This window comes from Bombyx mandarina, chromosome 16 (genome assembly GCF_030267445.1).
Source record: "Bombyx mandarina strain Sakado chromosome 16, ASM3026744v2".
Classification (NCBI taxonomy): domain Eukaryota; kingdom Metazoa; phylum Arthropoda; class Insecta; order Lepidoptera; family Bombycidae; genus Bombyx; species Bombyx mandarina.
This window is the reverse complement of record NC_143222.1, coordinates 11,346,459-11,371,652: the sequence shown is the minus strand read 5'-3', so window position 1 is coordinate 11,371,652 and position 25,194 is coordinate 11,346,459. Positions and strand designations below refer to the sequence as shown.

The 25,194-nt window shown below is 36.1% G+C and overlaps 1 protein-coding gene across 16 annotated transcripts in view; it reads left to right on the top strand.

Moving 5' to 3' along the window:
• The window catches only part of Cngl (Cyclic nucleotide-gated ion channel-like), a 205,462-nt gene that overhangs the window by 158,283 nt on the left and 21,985 nt on the right, over window positions 1-25,194 (top strand). For 14 of the 16 annotated variants that reach the window (XM_089733633.1, XM_089733632.1, XM_089733641.1 and 11 more), the window contains 3 exons: window positions 6,282-6,434; window positions 12,016-12,146; window positions 17,050-17,124. In XM_089733633.1, the coding sequence (XP_089589759.1) occupies window positions 6,282-6,434; window positions 12,016-12,146; window positions 17,050-17,124 (359 nt within the window). The remainder of the gene's footprint in view (window positions 1-6,281; window positions 6,435-12,015; window positions 12,147-17,049; window positions 17,125-25,194) is intronic. The other 2 variants (XM_089733634.1, XM_089733643.1) reach the window with 1 other exon arrangement.

The window sequence follows — 25,194 nt, the reverse complement described above, 5'->3', positions numbered from 1 at the left end:
ATCACACAACTAGCGACAGTCAAAGCTCTGCGCTTAGCTTAGTTAGCGTGTGTAGCATTTACAGTATCATTGTTCACGGAAAGACTAACAATCCTTAAGATTTAGGTTTCACCGTAACGATAAGACTATATAATTTAAAAAAAAAATTACCATATAATCAACCTAAGTGAACCCGTTCTATTTCCTGGCCTATATCAACTGACTCGGAGGGGCAGCAGTTAGTGCCCATGACTATATCTATCTATTTCCGATCAATAAATCAGTGCACATAATTTTCCCCGTTGATGCCTATAACAAAATTCCAAGCAGTAAATACAGCGTAACCAACAGGCATGAAAATTCAGAAACAATATTGAGGATTTACGACATATAAACAGGGACTTTCAAGAGTAGATAAAAAATGTATCCAATAGTCGCTGCTTAGATAAGGTGAAGTGAGGGTAACCCAAGACAAAGAGTTGAGGGAAAATCTGGAACATGATTTTGTCTAGAATCACATTATGTTAGAAATAGCTTGCTACAAGGGCTTTAATTTTTAAACTTAAAGCAAGCAATTACACAGACAAGAACGAACTCGCCTGTAAGATCTGTCTGCAAACAAAGTCAGTACTTCCAAGGATTATATCCCAAACTAATTAAATCAGATCACAATAAGTAAACAAAACTTTTGTTTTCACTCAAACAGAACACCTATTGTAAACATAAACAAAGCCTTACTTATACAACCTGGTTAGTCTAATTAAAACAACAGTTGAATCTGCCGTTTTCTGTTATTACTCCTTCGTTACTACGTTATCATTATTATTTTATTGTTTCTGAGGTTTCCAATATTTTATAGTTTTCGCGGTCGATGTAATAAATAAATAAATATATAATAAATAAATATTTTAATAAAAATCACGCCACATTAACTGGTCCCGTGATAAGTTCGTAAAGAACTTGTGTTACAGGTACCAGATAACGGAAATAAATGTAAGATTTTTATTATACACATACATATATTTAATATTTAATATACATCCATAACCCTGGAAAAGACATTTATATTTATCATACAAATATCTTCTTTTGGCGGGATTCGAACCCGCGACCCCCTTGTGTAAAAATAATTTATATTATCTGTAATGTCAAAATGGTTCACATTTTGCTCATGTGTGATGCCACCGTCTTTGCTTTATAAAAGTGTGTTTCTTCTTTTTACTATTTGCATTAAAACCGTTACATATTTGATTCCGGAGTATTATTTCAACAATCACAAAATATAGTAGATATATAAACTTTATTTACAAAAATTTACACAAAATATTATTTTAATAACCTAAAAGTACATATTATTAAAAAATTACAAAATTATATTGAAACGAACATTTGTTTCGGCTTCAAATAGTTCTATGAAATTTAAATGCTTTTTAATTCGCTCAGAATTTCCTTCGAAGAAATATCTATTAGGCTTCGCTATTAGCAATGTGCACTTGACGTTTCTCCCCTTTGTGGCGAGGTCTCTAGCGATCTTTCTTAATCAATTCGATTAGAATCTTACAAGGAGCATTTCGTTTACTTTCGTATGCTCGAAGCGAGAATCTAAACGACTTGGGTTTTGTGTATTAGTCATGTATAAAATTGTTTTTTTTTGTCCAACTTTAAAGCTTTAGATATCTTTTGTTGTGGAGGCGTGCAGGAATTCGCCAGACTTTCTTTAAATTAGCATATCGTCCACATAATTACCCTAAAATATGTTTATTAATAATAGAAATAATATAATCATATATTGTTGGCTTTCACACAGATTTAGATTATTTATAACTATTGTTTACGATTACGTAAAGTATAAAAAGTGGTATTTTCAAATTTTGAATCAACAGTTGTACTAATAGAACTAATTAGAAAATAATTAGAGCAAAAATAAACTAATACAATACCTATAAAATAAACTGTATAGTTTTGACCTAGCGTGTAATTTAAAAAAAAACGTGTGGCACTCGGGAACTGCCGCGGTAAAGCTATTGCATAGCATTTTTTATCAACTTATGCAATTATAATTAGACAATGATAATTTAATATTAAAACAATAATAAAATAAGACCACGCTATATTAAACATTAATAAAAGCAAAACCTTAACTGTCCCCTTCACGCTCATAAGCTAGACCGCGTGAGAGAGAGATGGGCAGACTTTTCATGATGCGCATGCAATGTCACGTCACGCCACGCGCTTATTCACAAACACTACACAAGCGCAACGTGTGAATGTGTTCAACGCTAGCTACATGGTAGGCGGAGTGAGGGGTGTAAGGTTTTTTTCGTTACGGAATTTGATGATTCGGTCGCCGCGCTCAGGGCCCGCGTTAAAATCTATGCAATAGCTTAAAAAGAATATATGTTTTTCTACTTTTGTACTTTCGAATATCTGCATCATTAAGCTACGTTGTATAGCTATATCTTTGACATAAACACGTCGAAATGTACTGAGCATTTTAAGGATCGCGTAATAGTGTAGTCCGATCTCTTTGAGGACTCAAGCGGATCTGATTTCAAACGAGTTGATTCACAAACGTAATGACAAAACATGAAAGTTATTCGAACAGATCTTTTGACTTCTGAAATCTCAGTGCAGTTTTTTTAGTCTAACAAGACAATTTCTAGATATTCAAATCGAAGCTTAAGTTACACTTTTTATCTCTTTTAAAGACAGACGAGCATATGGTCCGTTTGATGACGATTGGTTGTTGACGTCAGCCATGCCACAGTTAAAGCCAAGCCGCTGCCCGCCTTCTTCAAACGAGGCTTGTGGAGAATACTTAACGGTAGGCAGCGGCTTGGCTCTTCCCCTGGCATTGCTGATGTCCATGGGCGACGATAAACGCTCACCTTCAAGTGGGCCGTATGCTTGTCTGCCCACAAGAGCAATAAAAATGAAAAAAAATTTGCGCTATACAAAGTTCGGGAAGGATCTTAACACATTGACTTGTAGGTCACCGGTGTCCTACGCGGCGCACTGAAGTAATTATGTCGATTTCTGTTACTAAGCGCCTGGATTGCCTAACTTTGGCTTACTTTGTTTGTTAATAATAACTAAAATAATATAATAAGTTTTATTGTGCGCGCGGAACTAGTTGGCCGCGCCTTAGGTATATGAGCGGTGGGGTGGAGAGGCGGGGGCGCTTGCTGTCATTACTGTTATGAGTTTTGAAACTATGATGGACGAAATCATTAGAAACTTACAAGATGATTCTGAATCAAGTTCAGAGAGCTCAGAATCAAGTGATTCAGAGGATATCATATAAGTATATATTAATTAAATAATTTCATATATCATTAAAATATGTCAGAATATTTTCATAAACTTAATTTGTTTTATGTTTATTTTACTATTAATTACAATATAATTAGATAGGTACAATATAAACTTCTAAAAGTTCAATTGTTTTTTATTTATTTATTATTTCATTTATTCATTTATTTATTTATTTAGTCATCACTGTTTAATCTCATGTGTGTTACGAGCAGTAGGCAACCCGCCCCCTCATCCTGCGCCTCCTAAGGCGCGGCCTACTAGTTCCGCGCGCACTAGTCTTATAAGTTTCTTAAAAATAAATAGATTCATTCTCAGTATCATCGAATTCGTCAATTCCTCTTTCCCATAGTTTACTAGGTATTCCGGCGCTTAAGTAAGAAGATCGAAGAGCGAAATCGACATAATTACTTCAGTGCGCCGCGTAGGGCACCGATGACCTACAATGGCATTCAACGTGTTAAACAAAATCAGAAATAATGACACTTAAATACATATGTAATAAGAATTCTGACATATTATCTCGAAATAGGTTTTTTTTTTTTGTTCAGGTGGAAATCGCCGGACTTCCGCCTTTTTCTGGAGATACTGGGCGGGGTATGTCAGAGTCGAACTGACTAAAACCTCCTGTCGCTCAACAACCAACGTCCAAACCTCGCATGAGACAGAACTCATGACAAGGCAAAGGGGGGAAAGTGAAGCGTTTAGTGCGGAGCACATCTCTCCCATCACCCTCCCCCTCGGGACGCCGGACTGGCGGTCGTCGGCGCCACGACCACCAGCCCTCTCGGTCGGCAGACTGTCCGAAGCCCGCCTAGATGGCGCCGGTTAGAGTGGGTCTCGAAATAGGTGGCTGCATTCTCGTCGTGTAGTCCATAGTCGTTGTCCGTCATTACTGCGAATCTGCGCCACTGAGAAGGCGGCACGACATGAAAACCCTCTTGTCGTGGCCGCTGGAAACTACATACCCGATCCTGTAGACCGAATGGTAAATAGTCGACGTCGCCCAATACACGTCATTACGGATCCTCCCGATCCATTAACGGTGCTTTTAGGTACCTCAAGCACCGGTCACCGTCCTCATCGAACCCGTCGCTTGCGACGAAGGGCTCGGCGAGCGAATTAACCCATAGACACAGCCCACTGAGTTTCTCGCCGGATCTTCTCAGTGGATCGCGTTACCGATCCGGTGGTAGATTCTGCGAAGCACTGCTCTTATTAGGGTCAGTATTAGGAACTCCTCCTGGTTTGAGCCCCGAGAGCTCACTCACACGTTAGGGTTACGCTGACATAGCCTCTCAAGGCTATAAGCTCAGGTAGGGAAAAAACTGCGTATTGCAAAATGTGAACCGGTCTTTTCATTTAAATCGAAAATGGTAATAAATAAATAAATATTTACTAACAATCACGCCACGTTAACTGGTCCCGTGATAAGTTCGTAAAGAACCTGTGTTACAGGTACCATATAACGGAAATAAATGTAAGATTTTTATTATACACATACATATATTTAATATACATCCATAACCTGGAAAAGACATTTATATTTATCATACAAATATCTTTCCTTGGCGGGATTCGAACCCGCGACCCCTTGTGTAGTGACCATGTCACTTACCACTACACCAGACGGTCGTTGAATGGTGGTCTGTAATTAGCTTGAAAGCCACAATGTGCTTGAATGCAGTTGAGAAGAGTACGTCGATTAGTACATTTACCTAAATACACAATAAATCAAACCGTAATGTGTCTTCGATTATTTAATATTTTAGACAAAGGTATGCACAAGCTAACACACATTATTTTTCTACAAATTAATTCTGTAATTTTATGCATTACCTACTAATGAAACGGAATGTGGTTTCCCTGTAATTATCGCTATGACTAAAATATTACTTTCTTGTAAATATTCCCCTATCGTATTAACGGTACTATTGGGAAAACTATTCTAGAGTATATAGACCGCGGTTATACAAATTATCAAATTAACCAAACAAAAATGCACCGAAAAATATACCAAGAAGGAACAAACTACTGGTGGTAGGACCTCTTGTGAGTCCGCGCGGGTAGGTACCACCACCTTGCCTATTTCTGCCGTAAAGCAGTAATGCGTTTCGGTTTGAAGGGCGGGGCAGCCGTTGTAACTATACTGAGACCTTAGAATTTATATCTCAAGGTGGGTGGCGCATTTACGTTGTAGATGTCTATGGGCTCCAGTAACCACTTAACACCAGGTGGGCTGTGAGCTCGTCCACCTATCTAAGCAATAAAAAAATGGACATGCTAAGATACATTTTTATATGTTACCGGATGTAACCACAAAATCCTCATAGCGAATTGTTGAGAACTATTCTAGTACTATCCACTAAACGTTCCACTGACAATATAACGTTTAAAAGTTAAATTTAGCGACCGAATTTCTGCGGCTCTCTTCTATTGTTCGTGAAGGCTCTCATTCAAAGCGTTAAAATTATATTAAATGCTCGAGTTAATTCTCGTTTCATCTATACTTCTATACTATATAATATTATAATTATAAAGAGGAAAGATTTGTTAGTTTGTTTGTATTAAATAGGCTCCGAAACTACTGAACCGATTTGAAAAATTCTTACGCTGTTTGGAAGCTACATTATTCGAGAGTGACATAGGCTATAATCATTTTTTTTTAAATTAGGGATCCTTACTAAAACTCCAATAATGTGTTACTCCAATAATGTGTCCACTTGTTGTTAAGTGGTTACTGGAGCCAATCTACAACGTAAATGCGCCACCCACCTTGAGTTGAGACATAAGTTCTAAGGTCTCAGTACAGTTACAACGACTGCCCCGCCCTTTAAACCGAAACGCATTACTGCTTCACGGTAGAAATAGGCAAGGTGGTGGTGCCTACCCGTGCGGGGTCACAAGAGGTCCTACCACCAGTGTAGTGAATGGAGAAGGGTCTTTGGTGTAAGAATAATTACGTCACCTAGTCCACTCTCTCATCCCAGGTTTACAGAGCTGTCAGCTGCTACTACATGGTCGAATCCAGGACGGTCTATCCGAACTTCTGGCGCGTAATCAACCTCATCCACATACTGCTGATCCTGGCGCATTGGTTCGGGTGCTTCTATTTCTTGCTGTCCGAAGCCGAGGGATTCCAGGTAAGGACTTTTAAATAATCTTTTTCTTCTATATACTTACATATAAAAATGAATTGCTGTTCGTTAGTCTCGCTAAAACTCGAGAACGGCTGGACCGATTTGGCTAATTTTGGTCTTAAATTATTAGTGGAAGTCCAGAGAAGGTTTAAAAGGTAGATAAATATGAAAATGCTCGGAATTAAATAAAAATAGCAATTTTGTTATTCCTTTGATGTGTCCCCCGCCAGACGGATTCCTTTTGTTTGTTTTAAGTTTATTTTATACAAAAGCTTAGGTCTTTTATTTATAGATTGAGGCACTACGAAGTCTGCCGGGTCAGCTAGTAATAAATAAAAACAGGAAAACTCTTCGAATTTTCTAGAGAAATGACGGTGTAGATTGTTGACTACAGTATTTTCTTAGGTTCTCGTCAGTCGTATACAGTATTGACACCATTTTAAGGATTTTTCATATACGGATTAAAACACTTAATTAATTAATAAGCATTATTTAATATGAGCGCGCACTTAACCGAACACTTAGGAAAAAGATGAGAGAGAGAGGTGGAGTAAAGAGCGAGATAGCTACATTTTAGAATGACAGATGTCGAATGCATTTAGGAATTGATTTGTTAACTCACAGGTTTTGATAACCGTAATGTATTTGAAATGTCGGAAAATGTAAAGTTAAAAACGAGACAAAGAGATCTTGAGGTGATCTGAGAAATCAATAGTTTTTAATATATCACTAAAAAGGTGAACAAACTCACCGTTTAGTGATTCACGGAGCGCGACATGATATTCTAATTCGCCCGAGAATCAGCAAGACCTACCCCTGAAGTCTCACAATACGTCTTATCTTAAATGACGATTTTTGACCGCATTTTTTTTTAATTTTTTTATTCCTTAGCTGGGTGGACGAGCTCACAGCCCACCTGATGCTAAGTGGTTACTGGAGCCCATAGACATCCACAACGAAATGCGCCACCCACCTTGAGATATAAGTTCTAAGGTCTCAGTACAGTTATAACGGCTACCTCACCCTTCAAACCGAAACGCGTCACTGCTTCACGGTAGAAATAGGCCGGGCGGTGGTACCTACCCGTACGGACTCACAAGAGGTCCTACCACCAGTAATTAAACTGGTACATTATTATAAGTACCCTACTGTTTATTCTTTTTCGTATCTATTGAACTTCCTGGTCGCCATTTACGACAGCCACCTGAAGAGATAGGGAAGTAATTAAAAGAACTTTTACGGTTTAATGTCGTGTTTTTTTGAAGTGAAAACTTCTTTAGAATCGTTGTGATTTCAAACCGGATGCAACGGAAAAAACGACAGGTAAGAGACACAAATACAAAAATGTGTAGGATGAAGCCAGCAAAGAATGAGACAGAAATATACATACTATTTAATACAGCGCCATCTGTGAGATTTTTGAAGTGAAAACTTCTTTAGAATCGTTGTGATTTCAAACCGGATGCAACGGAAAAAACGACAGGTAAGAGACACAAATACAAAAATGTGTAGGATGAAGCCAGCAAAGAATGAGACAGAAATATACATACTATTTAATACAGCGCCATCTGTGAGATTTTTGAAGTGAAAACTTCTTTAGAATCGTTGTGATTTCAAACCGGATGCAACGGAAAAAACGACAGGTAAGAGACACAAATACAAAAATGTGTAGGATGAAGCCAGCAAAGAATGAGACAGAAATATACATACTATTTAATACAGCGCCATCTGTGAGATTTTTGAAGTGAAAACTTCTTTAGAATCGTTGTGATTTCAAACCGGATGCAACGGAAAAAACGACAGGTAAGAGACACAAATACAAAAATGTGTAGGATGAAGCCAGCAAAGAATGAGACAGAAATATACATACTATTTAATACAGCGCCATCTGTGGGATTTTTTAATACTAACGTGTGTATGAAAGCTCTTGTAGTGAATTTTAATTTAGGATTATACGTGAAATTAAAATATCAATTCACAGAGGGCGCTACTTTACAAATATGTACTAATGACAAAATTTTACACATACTTAAGACGTTTAGGATAATTGTATTTTAATTTTGGAAGGTTTTACTTCTACCACGTGTGAATTGCACACATTTTGTTTTTTTTACTGTCATTTCATTATTTTCTACGTTTCGATGTTTCGCTTTTTTACAGTTTTCCTGGTCACGGACAAACTGTACGACTTAACTGTAATAGTAATAGTTTTAGATTAGACCCGCGAAAACCGAACAAAATACCGTATAGGGAGGGTTAGTTTTATCATAAAATAATTAAGTCGTCGTGGCCTAAAGGATAAGATGTCCGGTGCATTCGTATCATGTGATGCACCGGTGTTCGAATCCCGCAGACGGGGTATCCATTTTTCTAATGAAATACGTACTTAACAAATGTTCACGATTGACTTCCACGGTGAAGGAATAACATCGTGTAATAAAAATCAAACTCGCAAAATTATAATTTGCGTAATCACTGGTGGCAAGACGTCTTGTGATTCCGCACGGGTAGGTACCACCACCCCGCCTATTTCTGCCGTGAAACAGTAATGTGTTTCGGTTTGAAGGGTGAGTCAGTAGCTGTAACTATACTGAGACATTAGAACTCATATCTCAAGGTGGGTGGCGGCATTTACGTTGTAGATGTCTATGGGCTCCGGTAACCACTTAACACCAGGTGGGCTGTAAGCTCGTCCACCCATCTAAGCAATAAAAAAAATGCGGGCAACACAGACAGCCAACAAAACATGAAATCAAAAGAAGACATAATATGAAAAAGGCCTTTTAAAATCATTTCGGACACTGAGGGTTTAACGATCACCGCATTTGCTTCATTTTCATGTTCCCGCCCGAAAAAAAAAATTATGATAATTTAAATTGACGTCGTTTGTACGTTACCGCGAAATGTCTTTTGTGTTTTAAAGTGTTTTTTTTTTCATAGTGAACTCTTGTATAATGAACGGGCTTCGTCCGGTCGTGAACGCTTTGAGCGGATAACAATCATGACTTAAACGAAAAAAAAAAACCATAAAAGGCTGTTTGGTACAAATAATACTTTATAATTTTTACTGTGTATACATACAATGACTTTTCAATTTAAAAAAAAAAAACAATTACATTCGCGACACAAAATAAAGAGTCGTATCTGAAGAGGAGTAAAGAAAGTATCGCTTACAGATTAATCATCTTATTTCCTCCATCTTTCAATTCTCTTGGGTAAAAGTCCTCTTGATTTGTTTTATTGCTTAGTTGGGTGGACGAGCTCACAGCCCACCTGGTGTTAAGTGGTAACTGGATCCCATAGACATCTACAACGTAAATACGCCACCCACCTTGAAATATAAGTTCTAATATCTCAGTATAGTTACAGCGGCTGCCCCACCCTTCAGACCGAAACGCATAACTGCTTCACGGCAGAAATGGGCAGGGTGGTGGTACCCACCCGTGCGGACTCACAAGAGGTCCTACCACCAGTACTTACGCAAATTATAATTTTGCGGTTTCATTTTTATTACACGATATTATTCTTTCACCGTGGAAGTCAATCGTGAACATTAATTGAATACGTATTTCATTAGAAAAATTGGTAGGTACCACCCGCCTACGGAATTCGAACACCGTTGCACCGTTATATACGAATACACCGGACGTCTTATCGTTTAGGCCACGACGACTTGATTTTTGTACTTGTCTATTACTGCAGTTCGTTCTTCCAGACACAGACCCTTCCAAATATCAATATAGATCACAGAAGAAAAAAAAAACCTACATCACATCTGTGATTTTAATACAGAGCCACCGATGACTTTATTATAACTTAATTTCAACAATCATTACTGTTTTACTTGTTAAATTTGAATTTCAAAGTATGTTTTCATTAGGTATTCTTTGTTTTTTTTTATTATTGTATTCCATCTTCAAGCCGATGAATTGGCAATGCTATGTACGCCATTATTGTCACATGCATCAGGGTATAAATTAAATAAACTATTTTCAATGTTAAATGTTTTTGATGTGGCAGTACTTTTTTAAATAAATAAAATAAAAAAATGAAAAAATTACGTAAGCACTTTTTAATAATCTCCAAAATATAAACGGAAGAATGTAACTCCAAACGAACTACTTCAATAAGGTCCAAACCCGCAAGGAATTCACATAAAATTGATAAGACTTCCCCGGAGAGTTCCAAATGCGTTATCCACAACTTCCGCACTATGCGTTCGTTCAAATGATCTGTGACATTGCCGTCTTTCATAACCCCATAGTGATGCGAAACATTTCATTGCTGAATTAATTTAGTACATTGCTCAATTTTCACGAGTCGCTGACGTAAATAATAAAACTTTCACAGTTTTCATTATGTACATTATCCCAAAGGATCTGAATTTATTGTTAAAAAAAAATTAATGTTATAAAAGCATCTGATTTCATATTGTTTAATATTATGTTTAAATCTTATTAATGGCTGAAGTAATATTTAGAAATGGATGAATAACATGTTTTTAGTGTGTTTGATCACCAGGGTCCAGAGGAGAAACCGGTGAAACAATCCCTGTTCTTTGGTCCGTCATTGTCATTACTTTTTTAATCGATAATTTTGAATCGATCGACGATGATTTAAATACTGATAAGTATGAATTTGAAAAATGAAAACATTCTAGTGCCGTAAAAGCGGTAAATTGAAAAATCAATTAAAAAATGTCTTTATTTACTTTTTGTTTTAAATAATGGTATAACCATAAAATTGCAATCGTCGGATAAAAATATCTCTCGAAGCCCACCACTATACATTCGGGTCGGCAACGTTTTGTTCTTTGAACGAAATTCGTAGTTTTATGCCAAGCCGATATATCTAACCACGGTCAAGCTTACCGATGAAATTTTCAACTTAAACCTCTAAACAAAATAACTAAGCCATCAAATATTAAGTGGTGACTAAAACCCATCCTTCAAGATCGATTCAAATGGAAAAATTTACATACACCCCAGCAGAGGGTAATAGCAAAAAAAGAAGAAGAAGAAAGCCCATTGTTCTGGACTACTCTAGGATAGATCGGTGTTAAAGCTTATTAAATGAATGAGTGGGCTGTAACACGATAGGTATAATAATTGTTTAATTTATAAAAACGGCCTCAATGGCCGTGCCACTCGACCTCAATGTCCGTGCGTCGACACTCGTAGAGACAGCATGATGCTAATGCCCACCCTGAGTCAGAAAGTTTTGACGCCGAGGCATAAGTAGACTGTATGTACCCTTGCGGACTCGAATGTACCCTCATCATGGGTACTGCAGATAGCAACTACTTGTATAGTTTCTCTTCATGAATAAACAGAGAGACAAGAATTAAGCACTTCTATACTAAAAACTTGAATGTAGTTTAAAACTCTGAACAGATTCATAGACATTCAATGAAGATCTCCATGCTGCTTGCTAACAGAGCACTATAGTACGTAGTTCTCCAAAAGAGCTTATAAAAGGTTTGAGTGTTAGGCATGTTTAGTGTCCAAACAGTATCCGATCTCTGTGCCTCTATTTTGGAAGGTAAAAAGGAAACTTAGAAATGAATTTAAATATGTTCTTTCAGGGTGATTGGGTGTATCCTTATCGTCCGGGAGATTATGCAACTCTAACGAGAAAGTACCTCGGCTCTTTGTACTGGTCCACGCTAACCCTGACCACCATAGGGGACCTGCCTACTCCGGAGACCAACGCCGAGTAAGTACATCACATCTCTTTGACAGGTTTTTTGTAAATCTTTCCAATCGACAAAAATTGACAAAAAGGAAGAGAGTTTTATGCATATGCGTAAATGCTATGTGTGTGTGTGTATGTGTTTATAATATACATATTTAAATAAATCCATTCGGATAATTTAAATTTTACCCACATATAAATTTGTATCGCGTTTATTCTGAATCCAAAATTGGAAGTAAGCTAAAACAATTAATGTTATTTTTTGAAAATTCTGCTCATCTCTGTGCACGATAAATATCTGTAGGCTCATGCTAAGAATCGATTTCACAAATTATTCATGAGGCATCAACGATCTGGGAAGTATATTATCGAACTAAACGATTAGAATATTATTTTAACTGTGTTTCATGAATGTTCTTTTGTTTATGTTACTATTTATTTTCTTAGCATTCCTGAATGTTGCGACCTAAAAACAATTTACCTAATAGAGAAGTGCTTAGAAATATGTATCTGCAAAAAAAAAACTGGTGGTAGTAAAAATACTCCCGTTACTCTACAGAGTGTTAACATACATTCTAAAAGAGCTATCGTATTTAATATTTTAATTAAATCTTTTTAAATTTTCAGTCTAGAAATAATTACGTAATAACAAAGGTGACTCTTAAAATGCACAAGACCATTTTTTTTAATAATTCTATTCAGGGATATAGATACTGCCACAGTGCTTAAATTTTTAATAAATATTGAATTTTGAATCTAAAATTAGTCTTTAGTAACTCAAATATCACAGATTAAAATGTTCGCTCACGATACCTACTTATACAAACATGTACGGAAAATGTTCTTACGTTATTTATCATTGCTTAATATAATTTTTATATTAATTTTAATTGAATTTTCATAACATAGTTTAAAAAATCGAAATCTCAATGACGTTGTTGCAACATATTTTAAGCCACTTGCGGTACATATAGGCAGGAAGAAAATAATATTCCTACCGGCTTTCTAAGTGCCTACCAAAGTGCTTTAAGCTTTTGAACCCTATGAGGCCTATATTGCCTATATTGAGCCTATATTGAGGCTTATTATTATGACTATCATGTAATATAAAGAAGAAAAAAAAACATAAATAAAAATTAAAAAAATTAGTCCCTAAAATAAGGATTACCTGTGTCACGGGTACCAGCGACTGACAAACATACTTATATACGTTTAAATATATCCATATATAGATAATAAAAACCCAGGCAAAGAGCAAACAAACCTATACATCACACGAATGTTGGCCCGACGTGAGAATCGAACCCACGACCCTCGACGTAAGAGACAGGAGGCGATAACTACCGCACCATCGAATCAATCGTCATAAGACGGTAGTACGCAAAATATTGGAATACCGATGATTACATTTCAATCGCCTGTGACCATGAAAGCAGTAAAGTCATCAAAACGTTCCAAATAAAAAAAACTGTGAACGATAAAGTAGAGATCAAACCGTAAAAATAGTTTTGTTATTTTATTTATTGCTTAGACGGGTGGACGAGTTCACAGCCCACCTGGTGTTAAATGGTTACCGGAGCCCATAGACATCTACAACGTAAATGCCGCCACCCACCTTGAGATATAAGTTCTAAGGTCTCAGTGTAGTTACAACGGCTGTCCCATCCTTCAAACCGAAACGCATTACTGCTTCACAGCAGAAATAGGCAGGGTGGTGGTACCCACCCGCGCGGACTCACAAGAGGTCCTACCACCAGTGCATTAGTGCATAAGACTCGTAAAAATATTATACCAACAGCACTTAAAATACGAGTCGCAGAGAGAAATGCTGCTAGCGTCTAATACGTGCAATTGAGAAAACGGAGTCCCATACTAACATTACATGATTCTTCTTAGTTGTTTGCACTCTTGGCAGACGCCGCCTTTATTTGGTCGGACCACCTCAAAAAAAATCCATTTTATTCTCTACCCTTAATTACGGGCCAGACGGTACCCAAATGGATAAAATAATGCTAGTACCTCTGTAGAATATCACTAAATCTTCCGCGACCCCCTCCGCAAACGATCACTTAACCAAAATTATTGCCTGACGTAATTAAACTAAGAAAAGTGTTCTCGTTAAGCCGGTCCCCCTAATCACTGAAGCCAGATAATTAAAACTTACGTCTTACGCCCGTTTCCGGCTTAAAAATGGAAAATAATAAATTTGTGCAAAGAGTAGGTACTTAACGACAGACATCTTGGCTCTGTAACCACTCGCCCCTCGTCATCAGGTGGACTGTATGTACGTCTGCCTACAAGCGCAATGAAAAATTAAATAATTGCTAAATCAGTACTATTTAATATTTATGTTTCGAAAAAATGTCCTACCTATAAAATATGTACGTATATACTATCATTCTATAAGGAAACATAAGTAATTAGTTTAAAAACAGCAAAAAAAAAGCTTTTATAACAAGTTGAATTAAAATTTTAATATTTTTTATACTCTGGCCATGGGCATATGAGGCCAAAGCCAAAAAAAAAAAATTTGTCAATGGTTCATGAAACGCGTGGAAATTATCAAGTCAATCTGACGACTTGAAACATTCCTCGTACAATTAACATTAATAGTGTAGATCTTTTCACGGATTAATTTCTCGTGGTGTTTTCAAGCTTGTCTATTTTCAGCCGCATACGTGGTATCCTGTAATTGAGTTTGGAAAAAGTCGTACTCTATAAACAGAGATGTATAAAGTTGTTGTTGCCAACAAAACTGGGACTTTGACATCAACGCAGCAATAAACTTTCCATGCTTAAAAACAATAGATTCGTTTTGACCGGGTAGAATCCTGGTTTGGAACTAGTATTGCGTCTTCTTCTAACCATAACAACACGTTCTATGTACAAAACGTATCGTGAATACAAACGCTGTTTTTAAACTTACAAGCTGAGCTTTCGGGAGTAATGGAAAGCACGTGTTCCCCGGGGAATACAACGGAGGAAAGCTTTTTGGAATGCGCGTGACGATTCCAGACGAGTACGCCTATACGTGTAACTTTCAATAAAGCCATTAAAGCTTTTGTCTGCTACGTAAAATTAGCTATATGGAATGGGTTATCAACTGTATCTCATGTTAATTAAATTAATGCGAATATTTTAATCGTACAATAATTCACTCTGATAAGCGATATGGGAATAGAAAAAACAATGAAATATAAATTTAAGTATCTAGTTTAAAAACTGATAAAACTCGCTAAAATAGCGAACCTAACTAGCAATGAATTTAATATTATTTGTTATATTGATACCGATCAGGATGTTACAACAAAGTTATGTAAGTAAGTATTTGTTTTTATGATCGCACTTGTTGCGTTTGCATATTTTCAAGTTAATCGGAAATTCTGAAGTCAGAGAAAACTCTATTTACTAAACTTTTTTTTTTAAATTTGTTTACACATCGATAAAGATCCTATGTATATCGAACTGTCATGTCGTACACATTGACAGGCGGGAAACGATTTCACGAAACGTCAAACACGATATCCCTTTGCTCTAACAGCCCGAGAAAAAATGTTACTCTTCATATTCATACATTTTCGATTCATTTATTTCCAGTGACTGGTGTATGTATGTAACATTAGAGAAAAGAAATTAGACTTACAGTCTAACAGCATATGTACACTTCAAACCGTAATGAATGCAATTAAATTTATGAATTAATGAAAACGTCGTTGTAAAAACTATAAAAAAACGTTTTTGTTAGCGAACTAAACGAAAACTTGGAAATAATCGAATATTGTTTGTTCGTTTCACTTGGGTAGATAACAATATACTTACACTGCTTCGAACAATTCCTGTAATTATTACAATGATCACAATGAATATGTAAATGTGAATTTTTATATGTAAATTTACCAACGGCGGAACATAGTATGAAGCGGAAAAGTTAGGTACCAATACGCTATCTTTTACAGTCACGTAGCAGCTATTTGATCCAATTTGAAGAATGGCACAGCTGGTATAGTTATTTAAAAAAAAAAAGTACTCTCTGTGGTTAAGTGTAAAAAGTAATATGACGGACTTTTTGGTGGGAACGCGAGGAGTAAAGTTATGTGATTTGTTTTATTTTGTCTATTTAGTGTTTCTTCGGGTTTAAATATGTAATAATGGTGGTTTATTAACTGTTTAATATCTGTGAAAGTGCACAAATGTGGGAAAATGAAACAAAGCCGCTGGACGTAACTTCTCGGGATCCTCCAAAAAGTCCACTGAAAAAAATCTTAGTAAATGACCACCATTTTACTGAGATTGTATTTCATCCCATTTCATTTCATTTAATTTCGTCCCAGTTGATTAATGTCTCAAATTAATCATCTTCATTTCATTTCACTCCATAATATCATTTTTCATACAAATATGAATATAAATTAAAATAAGATATGACTTAAAGGTCTCAGTTACCAGGTCATAAAATCCCTTAAAAAAAAGTAATATGACGTCAACATTTTTTGAAAGTGCACTGTGGCAGTATCCCAAATAAAGTATCAAACTTTTTCCTTTAGAAATTAATCACATTTTAATTCGATTAACTCATAAAACTTTCTTCCTTAGATATTTATAACAACCTTTCTTTCGTGAATAATGAAATAACACGAAATGAAATTTCGCTCATAAATTCACAAGCTCCACTTTATTCAAATGATTCGAATTAGGCTTAAGAGAAAAGTCAAAATAAGGCAAAGGAGTTTTTTTTCGATAATAATAATTTAGGAGCCTGTATGTGTTCCAAACTCAAAATGTTTTTTTTTTCTCGAATGACAAAGAAAAACATTGCTTACATTTTTTTTTTTTTTGGATCCAACGTTTGTTGTTCATATGCATAGAGATATGCTGAGTACTAATTCATTAAGAACAAAACTAACTAGCTTATGTGTAATGATAGCACGCAAGGAGGCCCCAAATTTCTGCCGCGCCGCGGACTGAAGTCCCGTTTACTGCAGTTCAGGTCCAACAGAGGGTACGTTCTCTATGCGTTTGGTCAGATCATCTACGTACACTGCAAACATTTGACGAACAGTTGGTTCATCAAACATTGGACGAACCGTTGATTCTTCAAACATTGGACGAACCATTGGTTCTTGTATCGATACTTTTTTAACTATGCACTGTATTATTTGACGAGCCATCAGTTCCTCAAACATTCGATTAAACATTGGACGAACCGTTGCTTCTCTCCAACATTGGACGAACCATTGGTTCTTGTATCTATACTTTTTAAACTGTGCACTGTATTATCAACAGGATATTAAAGACAGTAGATACATTTCTCAGTCCTACCCAAAAAAAAACCGTGTTTTATGGGCTTCCTAAGCGGTGCCCTGGGAAGCCGTAAATCAGGAAAGGGCAAGATCAGCCTTTGTTTGACCAGGGCGTGTTATTTACGGCTTCATTTCCCAGGCCTCGATCTGACGATTTATAAGTTAGCTTAGGTCAGAAGTTTCTTATAGTAGTAAAGTCTATTATTATCGGGGTTTTTTCCTACTTAATCGTTCGTAGCCTAAGGCGTTATTCCAAATACGCTCCGATAGGTAAGTGAACTCACGGAGCTCTCAACCTTAGATAATTTGCTAACCTTAGCCTTAGTAGTGCTTACTTCGCTGAATCTACCACCAGATCGGAAACGCGACCCACTGAGAAGAGTCGGCGAGAAACTCAGTGGGCTGTGTCTATGGATTAAGTTGCACGTCGAATGAGAACGGCGACCGGTTCTTGGAATGCTTAAAGGCCTAGCCGAAAGTGGATTGGGAGTAACCGAAATGACGCGATTACGACAACAGCGAATGTGTCATTCGGTCGTCTGTATATACCGTATGTAATATGCCGCGGCCACGATAAAAAGATTATCGTGTCACGCCGCTTTTTCGAAGAAGTCTTCCGACGCTGTCTTCAGACACGGGTATATCTCCTAATATGTCGTAGTCACCTAAAGAATAAGACGCGACTTTACCGGTGTTCGAATCCCGCGGTACGGTACAATTTTTCCAATAAAATACGCATGTAACATATTATGTACATATGGATGAACTCCACGATGCAGAAACAGTGTCTTGTTATAAAAAGCATACAGGTAAAAGATGAGTAGGGCGAAATATAGACCAAATACTACCATAATACCTAGTTCTACCACGGAGCAATTATACTGTCCGGCTTGAAGGGGAAAGTTTTAATACAATACCATTGAGACTTTGACGTAATGTAACAAGATGTCTCTGGGTTTCGGTAACCAAATAACACCGAGTTGATCGTGAGCTCATTCAGCAATCTATGGCATCAAACTAAACATTCAATTGCTCATTAATGCTCAAGATTATCTGTACAACACACCAAAAAGCATAAGCTTGAATTTGCAGATTCACAATAAGTCAAATGGTTTTTTGAATACAAAATAAATAATATTGTTTTCTCGTTGGGTTAATTCAACCAATTATTTCCGATTCAATTTTAGTTTACTTTCGCTTACAACAACCTCTGAACCTTGATTGTTATTTAAGGAATTTTACTCACAAAAATGTAATTTCGTATCGATATAAGTTTGTTTGCGTTTCGCTCGACTGCATCACGATATTAAAGTTACAAGGAAAAGTTAAGGTGCCTTGGGACTACAGAGGGAAAATAACTCTATTTACTTTTGTACATTATATACGTAGCCTCGTTTTGATGACATAGATACATGCGTGAAAGAGTAAGACATATTAGAACGAATCTGTACATTATGGCAATGTTCAATAATACTCTTATTAATTTTCGGAATATTTGTTCGAAGTTTTTTTTGTTGTTGTTGTTACATTGGTGGACGGTTCGTGAACTCATCACCATAGGAATCCATGGTAGGCGATGTAATGCAGAAAACGTTGAAATATGTAAACTGTAATGTTGACTCTTCATTATTTTAATTATACAGACGGATAAATCACTTAAACAATCAGGGATTACAAGAATAATTAGCGATTTAGAGCTAATGGGTTTGTGGATGACCACCGCGTGCGACCGCTGTCAACAAGAGAATGGAATGCCCGCCATTATAAACACAACTTCATTCTGTGTTACCTTACTCTTAATGAAAACTACCATTTAGTTGAATACAGAACGATTAATTGCTACCACAATAACAGAATAATTTACCAACGATAACATAAAAATAACAATATAAATTATAAGTCAAATCAAAGTTTAATATTTTTCTTTTTCTAGAAATATCACGCGCCGTTATATACATCGATCATTTAGATTTGATTAAATTTATATGAAGGCGGATGTAATCAACGTTTTTGGAGTACCAGTAAAGTTTTTATCAAAGGTGTGCCTTAGATTTTATTATACAAATCAGACGGGGTCCTAATTATACAAATTCGGGAGATGGATTGTAATGGACTCCACTGAATTTGAAATTTGGTGCCCCCTTAAATGAAAGCCTTCATGGTACAAACACACAGACTGATAATATAAATTCCAATGCAATATACGATGTCAGAAACAAAAATGTATCTAGGATAATACAAAATTTAAAAAAACTGACCATCCTAAATACGAAGTAAAATAAGAATATCGTCTATGTAGTTGAAGTCAATTAAATTCTAGTCCAATTGACAACTTTCTCCTTTTTTGTAGTCGGTTAAAAATAAAAAGCAATTATCAACCATCCACAGCGTCTCCCCACAAATTTCTCAGCATCCCATCCCTCTTTTCGTAATGATGGATCGGGGCTCGAATAGGGCGCTTTTACGTCCTTCTACAAGATTTATACTCCTTAAGTCTCCCGGATAACGATTAATGGACATCCAAAATATTCTTTCAAAATTACTTTTTACGTGGGATTCATAAAAAGCCTATTTAGACCTCATATCTAGCCGGATCTTCTCTGTGGGTCGCCATTATGATCCTGTGGAAGATTCAGCAAAGCACTGCTCTTGCTAGGGCAGGTATTAGCAAATTCCTTCACGGTGAATAACCCCGTAAGCTCGTTCAACAACGAAGTCAAAGCCAAAGTCAGCAGCCCATCGAGGCTACTGGGAAATAGATAGGCCAAAAGAAAAATTTGTGATGTCAATGACTACTTATACTAAATATACTATACAAGCACAGTATTGTATTAATTGACTTTAGATATCTTAAATACATTCTTGTATGTGGTAGCACTATTTCATTAACCGTAACTATAATTTGAAATTGAAACCAAACCTACTACTAAATAACACAAGCGTCAAATCGAAGTGACCTTGTTCATAAAGCGCGACATGATAATATTAGTATTTGTCGAATTTTACTAATTTATGGGTAAATAAATTTATTTCAGAAATGCAGTATTTATGAAAAACTGTGTACTGTCATTTTGCAACTACGATGAATATCTAATTGCTCTTTAACATTATTCGTGACCGGAATATATTTAATTTAAAATAATTAATTATTTCAGCTCTCTCGTCAATCGATCATCATCGAAGACAAAATTCCACAATATGATTTTGCTAAAACAGTATCAAAATCGGTACCTATTTTAAATTATTTTTATAGATGGGTATAAGGAAGGTCATTGTTCAAGATCTTTATAGCGTGAAACGAAACGCATAAACTCATTTTTTTATATTATCTGTGCATTTTTCACTCACAACTTTGGAGCCGGACTTTTTGGCGGGAACGCGAGGAGTGAAGTTGTGTGATTTTATTTTATTTTGTCTATTTAGTGTTTCTTCGGGTTTAAATGTGTAATAATGGTGGTTTATTAACTGTTTAATATCTGTGAAAGTGCACAAATGTGGGAAAATTAAACAAAGCCGCTGGACGTAACTTCTCGGGATCCTCCAAAAAGTCCACTGAGATCTTAGTAAATGACCACCATTTTACTGAGATTATATTTCATCCCATATCATCTCATTTCATTTCATCCCAGTTGATTAATGTCTCAAATTAATCATCTTCATTTCATTTCACTCCATAATATCATTTTTCATAAAAATATGAATATAAATTAAAATAAGACATGACTAGTTAAGGTCTCAGTTACCAGGTCATAAAATCCCTTAAAAAAAAAAAAACATCTTTGGAGCCTTTTTTATAAGTTTTCAAATATTTTATCTAATTATTATTTTCGGACTAAAAATATATAACATCACTTCCACAAACCGATTTATTATGTGTGTCCCGAGCATAGACAATCTTAAATAGGTCAAAGTCAGTGGGAGTATCTCGGTATCTCTGTCGCGCACCCCTTTTTAATTTCAATTACGTCATTGACTATCACGAGCATTTCTTTTTGGTATTCTACAACCATTCAAGAGTTTCCTAGCTTATCAGTCGTTGACCGGAAAAACAGAAATTTTCGAAAAAAAAAAAATTTTTTGGTGGTAGAGTCGAAAGCTAAGTGTGAAGTCGTATCGTAATCCATAGAACCTTAAGCTATGAAGCTTATATTATGTTATTATTCGCATTCCGTTATGTCAGGAATCGCCAAATGGTGGTCCGCGGTCCGTATCTGCCAACCCATTTAGTGCGGACCGCGAAAACACAGCAACTTGTACTACATAACACGGAAGTTTTCAGTAAAAAGTTCTGAATAAAGTTTGTGTATTGTGTATAAATTATGCAGAACTACAAAAATAAGCTTTGTAACTTCTTACTTTGTGTTTGGGTAAATATATATTAATTGCGAAGCAGAATTTTCGAAGATGATCTTTATTAACATTAAATTTCGTTCTCGACTTACTGATGTATATTTCCAAGGTGTAATGTCAATAGCTTGCATCTATTATAATCCAAACTTCAGGCCGCAATAAAAAGTGTCATTTTTCTTATTGATGTGTAAAAAGAAGTATATTTCCAGGCTGTAATGTCAACAGCTTGCATCTCTTTAGGTAGGCTAGTCGGTAGACAACGACTTGGCTCTGCCCCTGGCATTGCTGGAGTCCATGGACGACGGTAACTACTCACCATCAGGTGGGCCGTATGCTCGTCTGCCTACAAGGGCAATATTTTTTTTTTTAAATCCAAACTTCAGTAACGCTATAAAAAGTGTCATTTTCCTTATTGATTTGTAAAAAAAAGTCATTGGTGACCCCTGCGTTATGTGTTGCTTAAGAACACATTTCAATTATCTTTATTCGCGTATTTCTAAAACGGTAATAATACTACCATGTCTCGAGAACGGTAATAGGGAAGAACCAAGTTTATTATTAATAGTATTTTCGGTAAGAACGAACGATCACAAAGTTATTTGTTTCACCGTTATATTGTAGTTGAGTTTCTTTACGGAAAATATTATCAAGTTGTTTGCTTAAGTCGTACGCAATTTTTGTAGGTTCTTTCAAGTTCGAGTTTTATAGTGAAACTTAGAATAACCCGTCTGAGAATAGATGTAAGCAATTCAAAATGTTTCACGACCCTTTTCATTATAATTTTCTAGTCTTCCGTGGTAAAAACCGTAACTGTATTTTAGCGGTAAAATCTGAAATTTGTTTTCACATCACAATCGTCAAACTAAAATGAATTATGTGCTATATGCGACTCTGCGAGTTTTTCAACCGGCACATTTTTTTCTCGTCATAATAATGGCGGTATTCATACGTTACATGAAAACTCTTTTATCAAGACAACGTGGAAAAAATAACAACAACGAGTTTTGTTATAATTTTGTACGCTTCTCAAACCTTTTGTCGGTTTTTATAACAAAAATTAATATTAATGGAGCGCAGGGTACTTTTGGTATTTTGTGTTATTTATGATATATTACCTGATATAAAACAAATTCTACCGCAAAAAAATTTGATACGTTCAACATATTCCTTCTTCAACCCGTGTGCACCCAATGCTGAGTGTAGGTCTTTTCAAATGCCGGTCTGTTCTTGTCGGTCTCTGGCCGTTCACATCAAGTCCTTACCAGCTATTTTATCCGGTTCTTCGATCCACCTCATTGGTTGTCTCACGCTACGACGTCCAGTATGAGATCTCCACTCCAGTACTTTTATGTTCCCCAGGTTGTCAGTTTGAGGGCATATACGGCATATATAACATTCTTCTTAGTCGTATGCACTCTTAGCAGAGTGGTCGTGGTCATCATTTCGGGTGATGGTGTGCTTCACCAGACTTCGCCATTCCTTATGACGAATTCCTTATATATATGTATATAACATATACAAGATATGTTTTTTCTATGTTATGAGGACCGAAAAACTATCATATATCATCATCATCTTAGGCCTTACAGCCGAGGGTGGGCCTTAGCCTGGTCCAGTATGTCTCTCCAGACTGCTCTGTTCAAGGCTTTCTCCTTCTTGCTTCTGCAGCCCTCTGGTTTGCTATAGATCAGTTGTCTTGGCATTCTGGTCTTCAACTATCGTATATGCCTCTACAAAATAACTACGCTAAGCGGTAGCTAATCTATGAGCCCTGTCATTACAAATGTCGACGTGCGAATGAGACAACTAATAAAATTTGTCCAATTCTGAAAAAACAATTAAACCAAGAGACTTGTAGCTGTATTTCCATTTCTCCTTGAAAACCTCAGACGTCAATGTAACTGGCAACTTTAATTTCCATAGACAACCCTTGACTTCTAATTTCGAATTCAATCACCGAGCGCTGGAGCCGGCTCCGATTTACTTCAACCACAATTTGAATTTCGTATTTTATCGAGGTTCGGTTTTTATATTGTTTTAAAAAAATATATTGGATGGTGAACTCATTTTATATTGAATTAGGAATAGAACAGATATTTGATAACATATTGTTGTATATCACAATTTAACCTTTAGTGAAATATTACAATCATACGTACTCATGGGGAATGTAATACCTACACTATTAACTATTAACAATTAAACAAAAACCACGTTAATAAAATGACTCGTTGACTCTAAGAAGAAAATATATACAGAGAGAGAGAGAGAGAGAACATACTTTATTGCACACCAAAACACAGTTAACATCAGAAAACAGTCAACAAGCAGATACGTTGGTACAATAGGCGGTCTTATCGCTAAAAGCGATCTCTTCCAGACAACCGTTTTATTACCCGACATTCTGGACAGATAAAAATACAGCAGGTATGTTGCGGTGTACTATTAACAACACATTATTAATGAAAATATATACATACAATAAATATTTATATATACCATTAAATACAATATGAAATCACCATGATAATATGATTATATATTTCATAGCAAACGGAATATATTCCATTACGCGGATATACGGTGGTAGATTCTGCAAAGTACTGCTCTTGCTAGGGGCTAGTGTTAGCAAATTCTCCCAGGTTAAGCCCGTGAGCTCACCTACCCGTCCGGGGATAACTAGAATAGCCCCTTAGCCCACGAACGAATAGGTAGGGATTTAAAAAAAAAAACGGTATAAAATAAAACTGCGTACATGATCTGACCAAACCCGTTGCCTTAAACAATATGTTTTTCATTTGCAATGCTCTTTTCCGAGGTAAGCTGTTTCTTCGAACACGTGTTTATATGTGATTTATTTATGCACTCATATCGAGCACTTTGGGTAGAAACTACTTTAAAGAATATAATTTTATTAATACAAATTACAAAATACATAAGAAATTGTACTTACAAACAATTAATTTTTAAAATGGAAAAGCGCTTCCCAAACTGTCACGACTTGCGACACCACAGCTTGAATTTGAAACATTATAATAACTTTTTTGTAAGCATATTTTGATAATAATTTATAATCTTATTTGTATTTTTATGAATAAATCAATCAAAACACTATGTTGGAAGAAAACAGCCGTGTGCAGAACGTGATAAAAAAAGATATTAAAACAAAATGGTGGCGGCAGAAATTTGGAGGCTGTTCGCGTCCCTCCGACGAACTTGGGTGTTACACAGACAGACTTTCGCACTGATCGTCTTTTCATTTACATCGGAGCGTGGAATAATGACTGTTTAATTCTTAAAACTTTCTAGAATAATCTGATTTGAATGACATTTGGCATTAATTCTTTATGACATTTGACATTAGTAGCTTTTCGCGCTTAGTTGCGGTATGACGTAAAATAATTGAATAATTGATGCCC